At 47.0% G+C, this 18,010-nt stretch overlaps 1 protein-coding gene across 1 annotated transcript in view; it reads right to left on the bottom strand.

Moving 5' to 3' along the window:
- The window catches only part of NGEF (neuronal guanine nucleotide exchange factor), a gene marked incomplete at its 5' end in the record, with an annotated part of 90,556 nt that overhangs the window by 27,038 nt on the left and 45,508 nt on the right, over window positions 1-18,010 (bottom strand). Inside the window, 3 exon segments of the mRNA XM_058299656.1 lie at window positions 12,372-12,428; window positions 12,430-12,689; window positions 17,646-17,788. Of these exon segments, the coding sequence (XP_058155639.1) occupies window positions 12,372-12,428; window positions 12,430-12,689; window positions 17,646-17,788 (460 nt within the window).

Genomic DNA, 18,010 nt, shown 5'->3' with positions numbered 1-18,010 from the left:
GAGAGCTGATGTAGCAAGATGATGCAACAAAAAAAGAAAGATGCAGTTTCCCAGTGCCACCGGATAATACAAGTGGATGCAGAAGAACACACAGCAAATGGACACAGACAGCAGACAACGGGGGCAGGGGGAGGAATAAATTATAAAATAAATCTTAAAAAAAAAAAGGTACTGCTAAACATTCTCCAAAGTGGCTGTACCATTTTGTACCCCACCAGCAATGCAGGAGAGTCCTAACTGTTCCACATTCATGCCAGCAACTGACACTGTCAATATTTTAGTGTTTCTTAGCCATTCTAATAAGTATATAGTGCTTATTTGCATTTGGTTTATCATCTTTGGAGAGATATGACTTTCAGTCTTTTGCCCATTTTAAACCTGGGCTGTTACTTTACTACTGTTGAGTTTTGAGTTCTGTGTTTATTCTGGATAACAGTTCTTTGCCGGATAACTTATTTACAAATACATTTTCCTAGTTTACAGCTTCTATTTTCAGATTCTCTTAACAGTGTCTTTTACAGAGCAAATGTTTTCTTAATTTTGATGAAGTCCAATTTTTCTATTTTTTTCTTTATGGATTGTGCTTTTGGTGCCATATCTAAGAACTTTTCACCTAACCCCAGGATATGAAGATTTTCTGTTTTCTTCTAAAAGTTTTATATTTTACATTTTATACATAGATCTATAATCTATTTTGAGTTAATTTTTGTATGAAGTATGAGGATTAACTTGAGGTTAACATTTTTGCATGCAGATGTCCAATTGTTCTAATATCAACATTCGACATTTTCTGAAAAGACTATCCTTTTTCACTGAATTGCCTTTAGTTTTTTGTCAAAACTCAATTGGTAATATTTGTGTCGATCTTTTTCTGGACTCTATTATGTTCCATTGATCTAGGGCTTCACTCTCTGGATGAATACCATACTGTCTTAATTACTGTAAGTTTTTACTAAGTCTTAAAATCAGATAGTGTCATTCCTCCAATCTTATACCTGTTTTTCAAAACTGTTTGAACTACTCTAGTTACTTTGTCTTTCCATATAAAATTTAGAATTAGCTTATCTCTAACTACAAAAACTCCTGGGATTTTGCTTGTAATTGCAGTAAATACACTGACTTGGGGGAGAAATGACATTTTTACTATGTTGAGTGTTTCAATCCATGAAGTTTGTCTCTTCAATTATTTAGGTCTTCTTTGATTGCTTTCATCAGTGCTTTTGGCAGAGAGATTCAGTACATGTTTTGATAGATTTTTATCTAGGTATTTCCCTCTGGGGGGGTAGCCATTATAAATGGTATGGTCACTAAAGTTTCAGTTCTAATTATTCATTAATATTATATGGAAATATGATTGATATTTGTGTGTTGACCTTGTATCCTGAAATCATGCTAAACTCATATTCCAGGATTTTTTTTTGTTTAGTTCTAGGATTTGTTTTTGTGTGTGGATTACTTGGAATTTTCTACATACATAATCATGTCATCAGTGAATAAGGACAGTACATCATCTCTAAATAGAGAAAGTTGTATTCACTCCTTTCCAATTGGTGCCTTTTGTTTTTCATGCCTTATTGCACTGGATAGGATTTCAAGTATGATGACTAGGAGTGGTGAAAATGGGCATTCTTCCCTTGTTCCTAATCTTAGGAGGAAAGCATTCAGTCTTTCACCATTAAGTATGATGTTAGCTATAGATTATTTACAGATAATGAATAGCTATATCTGATAGATAAATAGCATTTATCATTTCTCTTCTATTCTTACTTTCCTGAGAGTTTTAATAATGAATTAAGATTTCAGTTTGTTAAGTGTTTTTCTGCATCTATTGATAAAATAATCATGCAGCATTTCTTCTTAGGCAGTTAATATGGTGGATTACATCAATTGATTTTCAAATATTGGGCCAATTTTGCATTCACAGGATAACTCAATTTAGTCATCATGGTATACTTTTCTTTTTATATATTGCTGGATTTGAACTGCTAATCTTGAGGATATTTTCACATACATTCAAGAGGAATATTGGTCTGTAGCTTTCTCTTTTTGTACTGCCTTTTTCTGGTTTTGGTTTCAGGTGATGCAGGCTTTATAAAGAGTTGGGCAGGGTTCCCTTTTCTGTTTCCTGGAAAAGACTGCATAGACTTAGTTTTTTTCTATTTTATTTTATTTTTAAAGATTTATTTTATGTATTTATTCCCACCCCTCTCATTGTTTGTGTTCACTGTCTGCTCATCTCTCTTTAAGAGGTACCAGGAACTAAACCTGGGACCTCCCATGTGGGAAAGAGGCGCTCAGTCACTTGGGCCACCTCAGCTCCCTGGTTTGTTGTGTCTCTGATTGTCTTTCCTCTCTGTGTCTCTTTGTCACATCATTTTGTTGCGTCAGCTCGCCACACCTGCCCGTTCTGCCAGCTTGCCTTCTTCAGGAGGCCCCTGGAACTGAACTTGGGACCTCCCATGTGGTAGGCGGAAGCTCAATCGCTTGAGCCACATCTGCTTCCCTGTTTTTCCTATTTTAAATAATTGGCAGAATTCACCAGAGAAACCACCTGGGCCTGGAGAGTACATTTTTTAAAAGATTTTAACTATGAAATCAATTTCTTTAATAGTTAAAGGAGTATCCAGGTATCTATTTTATCTTGGGTGAGTTCTGGTAGTTTGTGGTATTTGAAAAATTGGTCCATTTCATCTATATTGTTGAATTTATGAGTATAGAGTTGTTCATAATATTCTTTTTATCTTTTATAATATATGTGGGGTCTGTCATGATGCTCCTTCCTTCCTTCCTTCCTTCCTTCCTTCCTTCCTTCCTTCCCTCCCTCCCTCCTTCCTTCCTTTTCTTTCTTTCTTTCATTTCTCTCCCCTTCCCCCCCTCAGTTGTCTGTTCTTTTGTGTCTATTCGCTGTGTGTTCTTCCACGTCCACTTCTATTATTGCACTGTTGTTAGTGGCACCAGGAATCTGTGTCATCTTGATGCGTCAGCTCTCCGTGTGTGTGGTGCCATTCCTGGCAGGCTGCATTTTCTTTCACGCTGGGCGGCTCTCCTTACGGGGCACACTTCTTGCGCATGGGGCTCCCCTACGCGGGGGACACCCCTGTGTGGCAGGGCACTCCTTGCACGCATCAGCACCGCGCATGGGCCAGCTCCACACGGGTCAAGGAGGCCCGGGGTTTGAACCACGGACCTTCTATGTGGTAGACGGACGCCCTAACCACTGGGCCAAGTCTGCTTCCCAGTTTCACTCCTAATATTGGTATTTTGTGTCTTATCTCTTTCCTTTCGATCTTTCTAGAGAGAGATATATCAATTTCATTGACATTTTAAAGAACCAGCTTTTGGTTTCATAGGTTTTTCTCTCTTGTTTTTCAGTTTTTCAATTTTACTGATTCTTGCTCTTATTTTCATTATTTCTTTCCTTTTGATATGGTTTAGTTAATTTCCCCCTAGTTTCTTAAGATGAAAGCTTAACTGATTGATTTGAGACCGTTCTTCTTTCTTAAGTATGGTGCTATAATATTCATTCTAAAAACTGCTTTTGCTGCATCCCAATTTTGATATGTTGCAGATTATTTTATTCACTTCAAAATATTTAATGTCTCTAGAGAATTCATCTTTTAACTTGGGACTATTTGGAAGTGTATTCTTTAATTTTCAAGTGTTTGGAGATTTTCCTGTTATCTTTATGTTATTGATTTCTAGTTTAATTCCACTATATTCAGAGGACATATTTTGTATTATTTCGATTATTTTATGTATGTTAAAGCCTTGTTATGGTCTAACTTGGTCAATGTTCTATGTGCACTTGATAAAGACAAGGAATAGCATTCTGTTATTGTTGGGTGGAAACTTCTGAAAATGACAACTAGTTCCAGCTGTCTGATGGTGTTTAATTCTTCTCAATCCATGCTGATTTTATGATCTCCTAGTTCCACTGATTACTGAAAGAGGCATGTTGAAGTCTTCAACTGTAATTGTGGATATGCTTTTATTTTTGTATGTGTGCCTGCTTGATGATCAGATTTGAATATCAATATTATGCTACCTTCAAATAATTTAGGTATTTCCCTTTTTCCCATGCTTTAGACCAGGGCTTAACAAACTACCACCTGTGGCCAGGCATCTGTTTTTGGAATAATGTGTTATTTGCACACAGCTCTGCCCACTCACTTACCTATTGTATATAGCTGCTGTTACACTACAACAGCAGAGGTGATTGTAATAGACACCGGACAGCCCATGAAGCCTAAAATATTTCCTATTTGGACCACCAAGAAAAAGTGTGCTGACCTGCATGTAACCAACACAGCCACAGTGGTTATTTAAATTTAGGGAAGCAGATGTGGCTCAGCTGATAGAATGTCCGTCTACCATATGGAGGGTCCAGGGTTCGATCCCTAGGGCCTCCTGACCTGTGTGGTGAGCTGGCCCATGTGCAGTACTGCTGCATGCAAGGAGTGCTGTGCCATGCAGGGGCGTCCCCGCGTAGCGGTCCCCCAAGCACAAGGAGCGTGCCCCATAAAGGAGAGCTGCCCTGCGTGAAAAAAGCACAGCCCGCCCAGGAGTGGCGCCGCGCACATGGAGAGCTGATGCAGCAAGATGACGCAACAACAAAAAAAGAGACAGTTTCCCAGTGCCTTAGGAGAATGCAAGCAGACGCAGAAGAACACAGCGAATGGACACAGAGAGCAGACACCGGGGAGGAAGGGGAGAGGAATAAACAAAATAAATCTTTAAAAATAAATATATAAATTGAAGTTTAAAGTAAGTAGAATTGAAAATTCAGTTTCTCAGTTGCACTAGCTGCATCTCAACTGCTTGATGGCTATAGGAAGTTCATGACTGCCACACTGGAGAGGGGCGATGTAGGACACTGCCACCACAGCAGAAAGTTTCCGCGGGACGTTGCCGCTCCAGACCAGTCTACGTAAGGTCGGACTCTGCTGTGCCTGGAGCTATGGGCACCACCCGGTCACCTGGGGGCAGGACCTCTTTTGTAGGTGGTGGTTTAATGGTTACGGGTTGTGGTGGATTGAACTGGGTTCTCCTGTTGGGACATGTCCTTGGCCAGCACTCTGGTGGGTGTGGACCCACTGTGAACGAGATCTCATCTCTTCAAGACGGCATTTCAGTTCAGGTGTGGTCCAGCGGAATCAGGTTCGGCTCGAATCTGGATCACTGGAGCCCTTCCTAACAGAGCGCTCGATAGCAGAGGGAGAGAGAGGCCACCGGGAGCAGTCAGAAACCAGTGGAACCCAGAAGAGAAAGAAGACGCAGCCTTGTGCATTGTCAAGTGTCAGAAAAGCCAAAGACCAAGGCTTGCTGGCAGCCAGCCCCGGAGCGCCAGAGGCTCCCTGGGAGAAAGCATGCCCTTGGTGCCTTGATTGTGGACTTCTCCTAGCCTCAAAACCACAAGCCAATAAATGCTCACTGTTTAAGCCAAACATTGTCTGGTGTTTGCTGTAACAGCTGGGAAACTAAAACACGGGCATATTTAAATAAATAAATACTTTTCAGTTAATTTTTGGTCATTTATAATTTCCTAGAAAGTCATTCATCTCATCATGATTTTTTATATATCTTCTTATTTTTCAGATCTCTATCCTGTCTGTTGTCATTAGGGGTGTATTTATGTGTATGTGATCTTCCTTACCCTCACCCTGCCAAGCTGACAACTTAGTTGATGTAATTTTGTATTTATTCGTCATTTAATAATCAAAACATGTGAGACTGTGAATTTTTATCCAAGTGCAGTTTTGGTTGCAATTTATATATTTTAAAATGGAGCATTCTCATAGTCATCTTTTAAGTCGTCTGTAATTACAAAATTAATTTTTCTTATTTCAAAGATTAGAAGCATTTTAAATATTTCTTTTTTTTTTTTTTTAAAGATTTATTTTATTTATTTCTCTCCCCTTTTCCCCCCTTGTCTGCTCTCTGTGTCCATTCACTGGGTGTTCTTCTGTGTCCACTTGAATTCTTGTCATGTAGCACTGGGAAACCATGTCGCATTTTTTGTTGTTGTTGTTGCATCATCTTGCTGTGTCAGCTCTTTGTGTGTGCGGTACCACTTTTGGGTGGGCTGTGCTTTTTTTGTGTGTGTGCTGGGCAGCTCCTTGTGGGGTGCACTCCTTGCACATGGGGCACCCCTATGCGGGGACACCTCTGTGTGGCATGGCACTCCTTGCGTGTGGCAGCACTGCGCATGGGCCAGCTCACCACACGGGCCAGGAGGACCTGGGTATCGAACCCCGGACACTCCATATGGCAGGCGGATGCTCTATCAGTTGAGCCACAGCCGCTTCCCTACATTTTAAATATTTCTGATTTGCGGTTTTCATACTGTTTAATTTTTTTTCTTTTCTTGTTTTATTACACTGTAATAAGAGTTTGGCCTGTACAGCTTTTAAAAATATTTATTGAGTTTTTCTTTATGGGCATACGATTATTTTTGGTGGTATAATAGACAGTGGAAATTAAAGTGTTGTCTCTCTTTAGAGCAAACTATCCAATTAAAATGTCATTTTGGTTCTATATATCATTTTAAAGTTTCTCATAGTCCTGTTTCACAAAGTAAAAAGAAACAGGTGGAAGTTGTAATAGATTTTACTTAGCCCAGTTGTGGTGGTCTGAAGCTGTATGTACCCAGCAAAACGTGCTTTTACGTTAATTAATGCCTGCGTGTGAACCCACTGTGAGCAGGACCTCTGCGGAGGCTACTGCAGGCAAGGTGAGGCCCCCTCGTGGGGATGGGTCTCAGTCCTACTACTGGAGTCCTTTGTAAGCAGAATGAAATTCAGTCCCAGAGAGAAAAGCGCAGGAAGTAAGAAGCTGAAATCGACGAAACGGGAAGAGGACGGAGAGGCCACTACTGCACTGCCATGTCGCAGGCTAAGACCAAGAGTTGCCAAGAGCCAGCCCCGGAACGCGGCAGTCTTTGGGGAAGAAAGCATTGCCTACGTGATGCCCGGATTTGGACTTCCTTTCAGCCTCAAAACCATAGGCAAATAAATTCCCATTGTTTAACCCACCCATTTGCTTGGGCAGCCTAGGAAACGAAAACACCAATATACCCAAAATATTATCATTTCAACATGTAACCAATATAAATATTATTAATAAGATACTTTACATTCTTTTTCTTTGTACCAAGCTTCTGAAATCTGGTGTGTATTCTACACATACGGCACACCCGAGTCTAGACTAGCCACCTGTTATGCTCAACTGCCCCATGTAGCTTTGGAGAGCACCAAGTTCGGTAAAAATATTTTAAATCAACCTAGTTATAGTTCCTGTATCTTTGTTATGTCCCACTCCTATTGACTAGGACAGTGTAGATGGCAATTTTTACTCATTTCCCACAGATTCTGCTTTATTTGGTTATCTCATTCATAACAGTTCACAACTGTTGCCTTTTCATTATAAAGTGGACCTCTTAAGAACTGCCTTCCTAATTATAAGACATCATCCAGAAGATTAGACATAAGTCAATAAAAAAAATGACGGGTTTCCTGTAAAAATACAAAAAAAAACTATACGAAAAAAATAACACAAAGTAAGAAGGTAGGTGACAAATAACAGGCACTTGATCAATGTCAGTTTTTGGCTCAGGCACTGTCCCCAGCTTTTCACCTGTGCTAATTAATCTTTATAATCCTGGGAGATAGGGCCTATGATTGTCCCCACTGTACAGACAAGGAAACTGAGGCACAAAGTTTAGATAACTTGCCCAAGGTCACACAGCTAAGAAGTAGCAGAGGGAGATTTAAATCCAGGCTGGTGAGAATAACCACCGTGCTATATTGTCTTCCCTACAGTATACTGTGGGAGAAAACATTTGAAACACATTAAAAAGTCATTAAAAAAAAAAAAGTCATTAAAATCCAAAATGAATAGAAAGCTGCACAGATCAAGAAAATAAGTATAAACAACCTGGTAGAAAAAAGGGCAAAAGAACAGGCAATTCATAGAAAAAGCAAATATGAAAACATATTTACCTTTATAAGGCACCAAGGACAGGCAGGCTACAAACAAGATCCTATTTTTGATCCAACAGTTTAGAGAGAAATTAAGAAGTTTGGCAACAGGGCTAAGAGGGTGTGTGAAAACGGCCTCTCCACACTGCTGGTAGTAGTGCAAAATTTGAACTGCCTTTTGGAAAGGCAATTTGGCAGTATCCATCACCACGCGAATGCATTACACTTTTGACCAGCAGTTCCACGTGCAGACATCTACTGTACGGCTATACTTCATGAGAGCACAAAGATTCTGCACACAGTAGGTCTCCTAATCAACCTCCGCATAACCAACTTGCTGAACCCAAGAGTGCTCTCTGCTTCCCTGCAAACCTGAGCCTAGCACACGCCCAGCACAGGGCCGGAAGCTTCTCTGGAGGCCCCTGTTGGCCTCACAGTCACCTGTGTTTGTCCTTAAACTTATTCATGCCAGTTTTATTTGTTATGCAAGTACATAATTTAATTATAAAAAACAATGATTTTACTATACACCTATTGTTCAGGTATGTTCATGCATGAATGGCATACTTCAATAAAAAACTAAAAAAAAAAAGTTTTCTGTGCAAAGATTGTTTTTATGAAAACTAAAAAAGTGCCAAAGAGTCCGGCAAAGACAAATTGCTAAAACCAAAACCAAAGACAAACTACTAGCCTAGAGTGATTACAACTGAAAATGGGAGGATTGCATCCAGCATCCAGGTGGAATCTGAGCCTCCTCTTGACATAGAGGTGCAATGGACACAACCAATCCAATGTCCACATAGAAGAGGTGGCATTGGAATGGGAAAAGTGGACATAGTGGACGAAGGGTATGGGGAAAGGCAGGAAGAGATGAGAGGTGGAGGCGTCTTTGGGACATGGAGCTGCCCTGGATGGTGCCTCAGAGGTAATCACCGGACATTGTAAATCCTCACAGGGCCCACTGGATGGAATGGGGGAGAGTATGGGCCATGATGTGAACCATTGTCTATGAGGTGCAGAGGTGCCCAAAGATGTACTTACCAAATCCAATGGATGTGTCATGATGATGGGAACGAGTGTTGTTGGGGGGGGGAGAGGGGGGGGTGGGGGGGTGGGGTTGAATGGGACCTCACATATATATTTTTAATGTAATATTATTACAAAGTCAATAAAAAATTAAAAATTAAAAAAAAAAAAAGACAAACTACTGGTGAGCGAAAATGAGTGTAAAATACTGAGGAAAGCATTATAAAAATTCTATAAGGATTCTGGACTTAAGAGTTTTCTTACGTGTCCAACCTCCAAAATTAGAGGGAACCTTCTGGCTGTGCTCTTCCAGAAGACAGAAAGCAGAACTCCAATTAGAGGACCCCTGCTCCAAGAAGAGGCCTGGACACATTTGCACTGCTTGCATTTTTTTTTTAAACTATGATAATGTATTCATGAGTTACTTATTTACTTAAATTTAAAAATATTGGGCAATAAAAGCAGTAGCTTTATCATATAAAGGATAACTTTAACAATACAAAAGGACTCTTCATTCCTTTTGGTCATTTTTCTTGCCCTGAATTCTATTCTGTTGGACTACATAGTGGTTTTGTTCTTTTTAATCAATTGGAGAGTTTCTGACTTTTAACGGAGAAATGTAAGCAATTTATATTTACTGTTATAACTAACATGCTTTTAAATCTGCTCTTTTTGTGCTTCCTTACCCTTTTTTTTTTTTGTATTTTTTACCTACCAGGGACCAGGGATTGAACCCAGGACCTTGTACATGGGAAGCAGGTGCTCAACCGCTGAGTGACAGCCGCTCCCCCATATTCTTTTTTTTTAGATTTCTCCCCTCCCCCCACCTCGTTTTTTTTTGTGCTTGCTGTCTGCATTCTGTGTGTTCTTCAGTGTCTGCTTGTCTTCTCTTTAGGTGGTACCAGGAACTGACCCTGGGACCTTCCAGAGTGGAAGAGAGGTGCCCAATCTCTTGCACCACCTCAGCTCCCTGGTCTGCTGCACCTCTCATTGCCTCTCCTCTGGGTCTCTTATTGTTGCATTATCTTGCTGCGCCAGCTCTCGGTGCAGGCCAGCACTCCTGCACAGGTCAGCACTCTGCTCTAGCCAGCTCTCTCTGCTTGGGCCAGCTCGCCTTCACCAGGAGCCCTGGGAATCGAACCCTGGACCTCCCACATGGTAGACGGGAGCCCAATCGCATGAGCCACATCCGCTCCCCAACCCCCTACACTTTTAATGTGGTTTGCATCTCTCTATTCTTTTCCTCTGCTTCTGTGGGGAGCGTCTCAAATTTGCCTTCCGAGGTGCTGATTTGAAGTTCTGCCTGTGACCACTGCAGTGTGGGTCTTTAATTCCAGATACTGGGTGTTCAATTCCTCTGCCATCCGTCTGTTTATCTCATGGGTCTCCACTCATATTTTCTCTGTTCTTTTTTTTTTTCCCCCCACCACCCCTGTTGTCTGTTTCTCTGTGTCTATTTGCTGCATCTTCTTTGTTCGCCTTCTGTTGTTGTCAGCAGAAAGGGAATCTGGGTTTCTATTTTTTGTTGCACCATCCTGTTGCGTCAGCTCTCCATGTGGGCGGTGCCATTCTTGGGCAGGCTGCACTTTCATTCATGCTGGGTGGCTCTCCTCACGGGGTGCACTCCTTGTGCATGGGGCTCCCCTACGCTGGGGACACCCCTGTGTGGCACCGGCACTCCTTGTGCGCATCAGCACTGCGCATGGGCCAGCTCCACACGGGTCAAGGAGGCCCGGGGTTTGAACCGCGGACCTCGCATGTGGTAGACGGACCGCCCTAACCACTGCGCCAAGTCCGCTGCCACTCTCTCTGTTCTCTTTTCACCTCGTCCTGCTGTCTTCTTGCCGCTTTCTGCTCCTGCTTGACCACTGATCTCCCCACCTTCGAGTGAGCGTGAGAACCACCTTTCTGAAACTTTCTTCTGGATCCTCCAGAAGGTTTTTCCCCGCAGGCTTGTTCTCCATGTCTTCGATACTGGTCTCTTTTCCTTGTCCTGAGGACTCAAATGGTGATGTTTTAGAGTGAGCACAGTCACAACACAGTATTGTAAGACTCCTTTCCTACGTTAGTCCAAGTCAGGGCACTGTCCTGTCTGTGGCCGGTGGAGCCCCTGGGTCTGTGAGGAAGGTGGAGCGGCCACGGCAGGGGGATTTCCCAATGTCTTCCAGCACCTTCCGCATGGTCACTCTCAGCGGGCGACCCCCGGCGAGCTTTTCTCAGTCCAGCTCCCCATGCCTCGTGGAGATACCTCCAGACTCTGCATCTTCCTTTCCAGTGGGTGTGCAGGGCTTCTCTGAGTCTCCTCACGAGTCGCTCAGTGGGAAGCTGGAGAGGCTGCACCAGGGACTGATGGCCGGACAGTTACCTCAGACGTTTCATTAAAACATTCCTGATGCAGCCATTTACAAATCACTCATCCTGAGTAACGAGGGATGTCCACGTTTAAACACATTTTTTTCTGAGTTCTGGGCAGTACACAGGCGAGCCCAATTGCAGTGCACTTGAAGGGGCACATGGCTGTGCACAGGCTGCGAGTGAGGGAGGGCAAGAGTGGGAGTGGGAGACTGGGCGGGGTCATTGGGATTGACCGAGTGCTTCCCCAAAACCCAAAGCTCTTCATTTTTCTCTCTGTACCTTCTTTTTAATCTCGCAATGAACACACTTACATACGCGCGGCGTCTCTCTCCCTATCCTTGACCTTGCTCCTGTCTCTGTAGACCAAAAATTCTCCCTCTACACCAAATAATCTTTGTTCGGCTAAAACGAACACTCGCGTCTCTCCGCGTCTTGTTTCCTTTACGGTCGTCTGGTTAAGTCGCAACTTCTCCCTGCCGGCCACAAAGCACCAGGCAGCTCAGTGACTTGCATCTGGCTAAGCCCTGTCAGTTAAGGCTCCCCTGGCCCGTCAAAAAGGGCAAGAGACACAAAATAGCCTGGATTTCTGCACTTTTCCGGGGGTGGTGGGACACCACTGAGAAAAATTTTTCAGACCCCCCATACCCCCTCCACCAAAGTTCAGGTGACTCCATAGTAAAGTTGTGGGATAAGACCTCGAGTGCAGAAGGGACGACCGACGCCTGTCAATCACAGCTGTCTGCTGTTATGTCACGTCAGCACGGGCTCCGCATCGCCAGGGCGCCCGCATCCACGCGTGCCACGCGACACCCAGCCGTCATAACGGAGGGATGAACGGAACATCAGCGCCGAAACACTCAACACTGGGGCTGAGTTACCCCGGGAGGCAACCGGGCCTTTTTTGTCACTTGGCGCGAGTTCCCCTGGCGAACGAGCTGGGGGTGCCCACCCTAGAGGAAGCCTCGCCTCAAATCAGTTAAGGCAAACCCCCGGGCGCCCTGGAGGCCCCCCGACCCGCCCGTTACCTTCCTGAAGTTTGATCTCCTCGGGCTGGAGCATGTCCAGGACCCCCGCTGCTCCGGATCTCCGGGAGGTCCTGCCAGAGGTTGAACCTTGAGTGGGGGTTACTGAGCAGGCAGATCTGGGGCAGAGCCTTCCTCTCGGGGGGGCTGGCCAGCTCCTCCTCCTCCTCCTCCTCCTCCTCCTCTTCCTCTGGACCCTCCTCGCTGGCTGAGGACCCGTCGGCACCGGCTTGGATTTCTGCATCCTGCTGTCTCCTGGTTTCGATTTCTTGGAGGGTCGATTTATCTCGATATTCCTGATACAGGAGACCTGAAGTCAAACAGAGTGGTAATCAAGAAAAGAAGAGCTTTCAGGTGGAGATCATTCCCAGGCCAGGCTTTCGTCGTCTACCAAGCGAGGGCAAACGAAAACACCAGGAACGCCGGGGCCCCCCGCGACGCTTGCCAAAACTCTCCACCCAAACAGGGCAAGCCACGACCGACGTCGCCTTCGCTTCTTGGGTAAGATCAGCCCGTGTTAAGTTTTTTTCCAACAAAGATTAAAGAAATCCCCAAATGGATTCAAAATCCAACCACACAAAATAACGCTTTCCCCAAACGTCCTCGGCAAACAAGACTTCAGCACTTGATGTGTTAATAACCGAAGTATGCAAGTTGATGGAAATGTCCCAATTAAGTTTCATATCCCAGGAGGACACTTTCCCTAGCCTTAAATGCCTCAGTATTAAAACCCAAGCATATTCATTTGTGGAATGGGAGTAGTTGCAAATCTCATTTTGAAGGAAAAGCCAATATTTGATACTCAGTACATCAACCTTATGATTCTAATGGGAACAAGTCCTTATTTTACTTTTGCCGTATCAGACTGACTTCCCTGACCAATTTTAAGACACCCTCTAAAGTCTCAAAGGAGATTTGGGGGCACCGATGCACCAGCACAAATCTAGCACCTCTGCAAGGAAAATCGCATATTCAGGACCCTCTGGTGGTGAGGCAGGGGTTCGGCTGCTCACTGCAAAGCAAGGCAGAGATGCACCTGCTAAGGCAAGCAGGCCGCTGCAGGCCCAGTGCTGCCAGGACAGATGCCAGAGAGGAAACGTGGCTGGGGGCTGGGGGGGGGGGGTCCTGCCAGCATCCAGGCTGGGAGGAAGGGGGTCAGGCCCCAGAGTCCCTGCCGTGCAGGGGCGGAGTCTACCCCACAGGCAGGAAGGAGGTCCCAGGAGACCTCCGGCCAGCAGGCTCTGGCCTACCTTCTAGGAGAACCAGGGACTGCAGCCTGCGGGGAGGGGCGCATGCACAAGGAGAAGCGGCCACAGCCCGGAGGCATGACGACGGAGACCTGAGCAGAACGGCGGCCGAGGGGATGGAGCGAAGGCCCTGACCGTGGGATCTGGGGGCACATTCACCATGACCGGGAACGCCAGGGGGTCCAGCCGGGGCGGGGGTGGAGAGGGGGCTTCCGTTTTGGATCTGCAGAGGCTGAGGTGCGCAAGGAGAGAGGACAGGGGGGCGAGTGGCCACGTGGTCTGGAACCTGGGAAAGCGGGAAGGACCCCCTGACTGGCCTGTTTATAAAATGAAATGCTGCTTTTGCCAGGAGGTTTCTGATCACTTAGAGAAAGGTCCTACTTGGCCTTGAAACGCAGGATAAGCTTTAGCTCTTATTCCCTCTTCATGTAACTGCTAAATATATCTAAAAAGTAGAAAAACAGACTACCTTTAAATCCTGAACGTGGCTGGATAAATAATACTCATAAACAGGGGCCTAATAAACCCATTCTTAAATTACTTGGTTCCTATGCCCCATATCTCTAAATCACAAAGCCTTTATGTTAAGGTAAGAATAGCATTTCTTCAAAAAATTAAGATCCTATATTTTTACAAGTTTGCAACTCAGCAGACTACAACAAGGAGCTGATTCGACAAAGGAATTAAAGAGATAACCGAAGCCGTCGTTTAAGGCAGCTCGGCCTAAAGATCTCTAAAGGCGCCTGACGTCACTACATGAACTGATTCAGTCATGGCAGTTGCCAGCTGCCAACACATACATTCTAACTCGTGTTGCCAACATCAGTGAGTTATTCTCCTGGAGCCTGAGACTGTGCTGTTTGTGGAGGTTTCAAGAAACCAGGTTTCCGTGAATGGGCTTGATTTACTTTTCATGGCTTAGCACAACGCCTTCCACCTAGTAGGTACGCAAATGTTGGTGGAATTGAACCACTTTTTTAAAAATCAGCTTCCAAGATGCACAAAAGCATCTGACTTGATACATTTTGAAGGTTTAAAAATATGTCCTATCTATGCTACAGTCGGCAAATCCTGGGTAAGTACAACCTCGAACATCTCACTGCGGTCCACGTGCTGGAAAGAGACGAAAATACCCACACTGTGGGTAGCTGGGTTGAAAATCATATTTCTGAAATCACATGGTGGCAGACGCTGTTGGCTGTCTCACCCCAGCCCCCTCGCGCCACTTCTTCCCGGCTGGCAGGAGAGGGTTTGGTTTGGGTGTTGACCCATCCCGTGGTCAAGGAAGCGGGTGAATGCTGACTGAGCAAAACTGATCATGGTAGTTCCCTTGCCCTTGCCGGGGGTGGGTTTAGGATGGGCATGTCACACAACCAGGCCAAGGAGAGACAAGGGATGACTTCTGAGGGCTTCTCAGAAAGATGCCCCTGCCCAAGAGACACTTGAAAACAAGTCACCCTTCCTGCTTTTACACATGGCTGCTTGAGGACGTAATGCCTGGAGTTGTGGCAGCCAGTTTGTGACACGAAGCCCAAATGCTGAGAATAGCAGAGGGAAAGGAGGGAAACGATGCAGTATTTCATTAAATTTCTTTACTTAATGTACTGTCAATAGATTGTATTTTCTTACTGTATATTTTGTACAGTCAAGAAACACTTCTGTAGAATAGAAGAATCTAAAGCTGGCACCTGGGCCTTACCTGTGTGTGGAAATTAAACACTCAACTCCCATCTCTCCTAATTAAAATGATCTATGCCAGGCTGGCCATGCAGACTTCAGCCTGAGGGGAGGCTCCCAGCTCCTTCGGCTAAACCCCCAGGCATTCAGACTCTCACCGACAACAATACTGGTTTTCTTCAAATCCTCTAAATAGAAACTCCTAAAATGCAGGCTATTCATTCATGAAGTATTTAGGGAGCATCTTCTAGGTGTCAAACTTTGCATTAGGTACTAGAGACAACAATATCACCGAAAAGAAAAAAAAAAACAAAATAAAACAAGACAGGTCGCCCCAGTTCCCAGGGTCTATGCGCTCTCGGGGGGCACAGCCATTTACATGGACAGCTGCAGACCAGGTCACTTGCAGCCCTGACATGACTCTCTTCTGGCCGCAGTGGGAGCCACTGCGAAATCTCCAAAGTGCCCAGAGTCATTCCACTTTCCTCCCCCTTTAATTACACTGTGTTGTGGACCTGCGGGCATTTCTCAATACCTGGCAGAGAATTCACTTCCCTCACAGAGCTGGAAGCAGCTCTGCTGTTCTAGGAATTTCTGCTTGGTATAGATCTCGAGTTAAATAAATCTCAAGCCGTGATGATGGATGCGAGCTGAAAGCAGGGACAGCCTTGAGCTGTCCATCGTCACTCAGCATGTCGTTGAGCCCCTACTACTGGTCCAGATGAGGAGCCAGAGAACCAGGCAGGCCACCAGCTGTGCCTCTAAGAGTCACCACTGTCAGGAGATCCTGCAGGCACGGTGGGAGGAAAGGCTCTGGATGCCAGAGCCCCCACTCCCGAGAGGAAACTGAGGCCCAAGAGGAGCAGGGAGGAGACCCCAGGAACCCCGACTCCCAGCCTCCGGCTTGTGCCACTCAACGCCTGGCTCAGCAGGTCCACACCACGGTGACACAGGCACCCGCCAGAGGGAAGGAGACCTGGAGCCCAGAGGCACGGGTCTCCCCGTCCCCTCTCAGCCACCACCACGCTGCCGACTTCCCTCCAAGTCATGACACTGGTTTTCAAGGCCTGGGAGCCAGGCTTCCAGAGCGTGCCAGGGCAGAGGGCGTCCTCAAAAGGACGGAGGACGGGGCGGCCGTCAGGAGAAAGGGCCGAATCCAAAGGCCATTTCCTGATGGTGAGCTTTTGTTCCAGATGAGTCCTCTCCACGCCCCCCCCCCCCCAGCAAACCCAGGGAAACACTCCCCCCCCTTCCCACCCCCCAGCCGCCGCAGGGAGCAGGGAGGCTCCGCCGCCACCACCAAAAATTCCTGGAGCCAGCGGCCTCCCTCGGGCAGCGGGCGCTGGGTGCCTCGCAGGGGCAGGGCTCCTTCTAAAAACATCCCTGCCCGGGAGGAGGGGCCCGGCCGGAAAAGTCTCCCAAACGCCGCTCCACTTCCAGACCCCCAGGGACACTCCAGGTCTGCCCGGCGTGTGGGATGGCAGGACCAGAATTAGAGCATTAGTGATTTTCTTTATTTAGGGAAGAAATTTCCAAACCTACAACTTCCAGTTTAGGAATACACTGACATCTGGATCACAAGATTTTTCTAAGCAGCCGGCACCATTTTTGGAAAATTGAAAAGCATATCCTCCGTTCTCCGGTGCCTCCAGTGTCGAGAGGAGAACTACTTTGATTCACTAACATTTTTTTTTTTTTTAATGCAAGTGCTGGCGTTCCCGGGAAGCAGCCTCCAGCCACTTTCTGCGCTGGCCGCCCTGCAGCCGCCCTGTGCGTGAGTGGGACGCACGCGGGCTGGGCCCGCATCTCCCCCGCATCCACACCTCCCTGCTGATCCCCAGCGGCCAGGCGCCCCTCCGGGGCCCCCTCTCCCCTGCCTTCCCCTCCGGGTGCCAAGAGGCGCGGCCTCCTCGGCAGGCTTGGCCTGCACAGCAGCCCCATCTCCACGCACTTCCCTCTCTGTCGCTGCCTCCCTGCCCTCCCCGCAGCCCCGGCTGCGCGCCCTGCGTTCTCCCGAGTCCCCTCCCGGCCTCCCGCGGTGCCTGGCAGCGCGCGCTGCGCTCCGGCCTTCCTGCCAAGGTGGCCAGAGGACCGAGAGCCCCGGCCCGGGACAGCGCTCCGGGGACGGCAGCCTGGAAAGCCCTGGCCCCAGCCCAGCGGCACAACGAGAGTAAAATGCGGCGGTTTTGCCCGATGGGGCCGTTTAGGACCAGATCTGCCCAAACGTCCCTCGCCCCTGCCGGCTCCCTTTCCGCACAGGAAACGCAGCGGCCCCCCGCGCGCGCGGGGGCGCTCGGGGCCGTAGGGAGCCCGCGCCTCCCTGCTGCGCTGGTGACACTCACCTATTTGCTCGATGAGGTTCCTCCAGGAGTCGGCGGGGATGGGCTGGATCCGCTGCAGGGCCTCGGTGAGCGTGGTGGGGCTGTCGGCCAGCGCTGGCCACTCCTCGGGCGTGGCCCCATTGCCCGGGGTGGAGGACGACTCGCTGCGGAGAAGGAGCACGGGCGGGGACCCGGTTATTTTTAGGCCACGACACACCTCGGCCCCCGGGCGAGCGGCGTCTGCACCCCCTGGCCGCTGGCGCACCGAGGCGGCCCCGACCGGCCCGGCGCGCCCCACAGGCCATTTTTGTCACCGCACCAGGGCGCGACGGGGTGATTCATTCCCACCCCGGCCCCGCCTGGATGTTCGAGGAGCTCGCGGGCAA

Source organism: Dasypus novemcinctus, chromosome 7 (assembly GCF_030445035.2).
Source record: "Dasypus novemcinctus isolate mDasNov1 chromosome 7, mDasNov1.1.hap2, whole genome shotgun sequence".
Lineage (NCBI taxonomy): Eukaryota > Metazoa > Chordata > Mammalia > Cingulata > Dasypodidae > Dasypus > Dasypus novemcinctus.
Note: the sequence above shows the minus strand (reverse complement) of the source record. Positions and strands in the feature narration are given on the sequence as shown.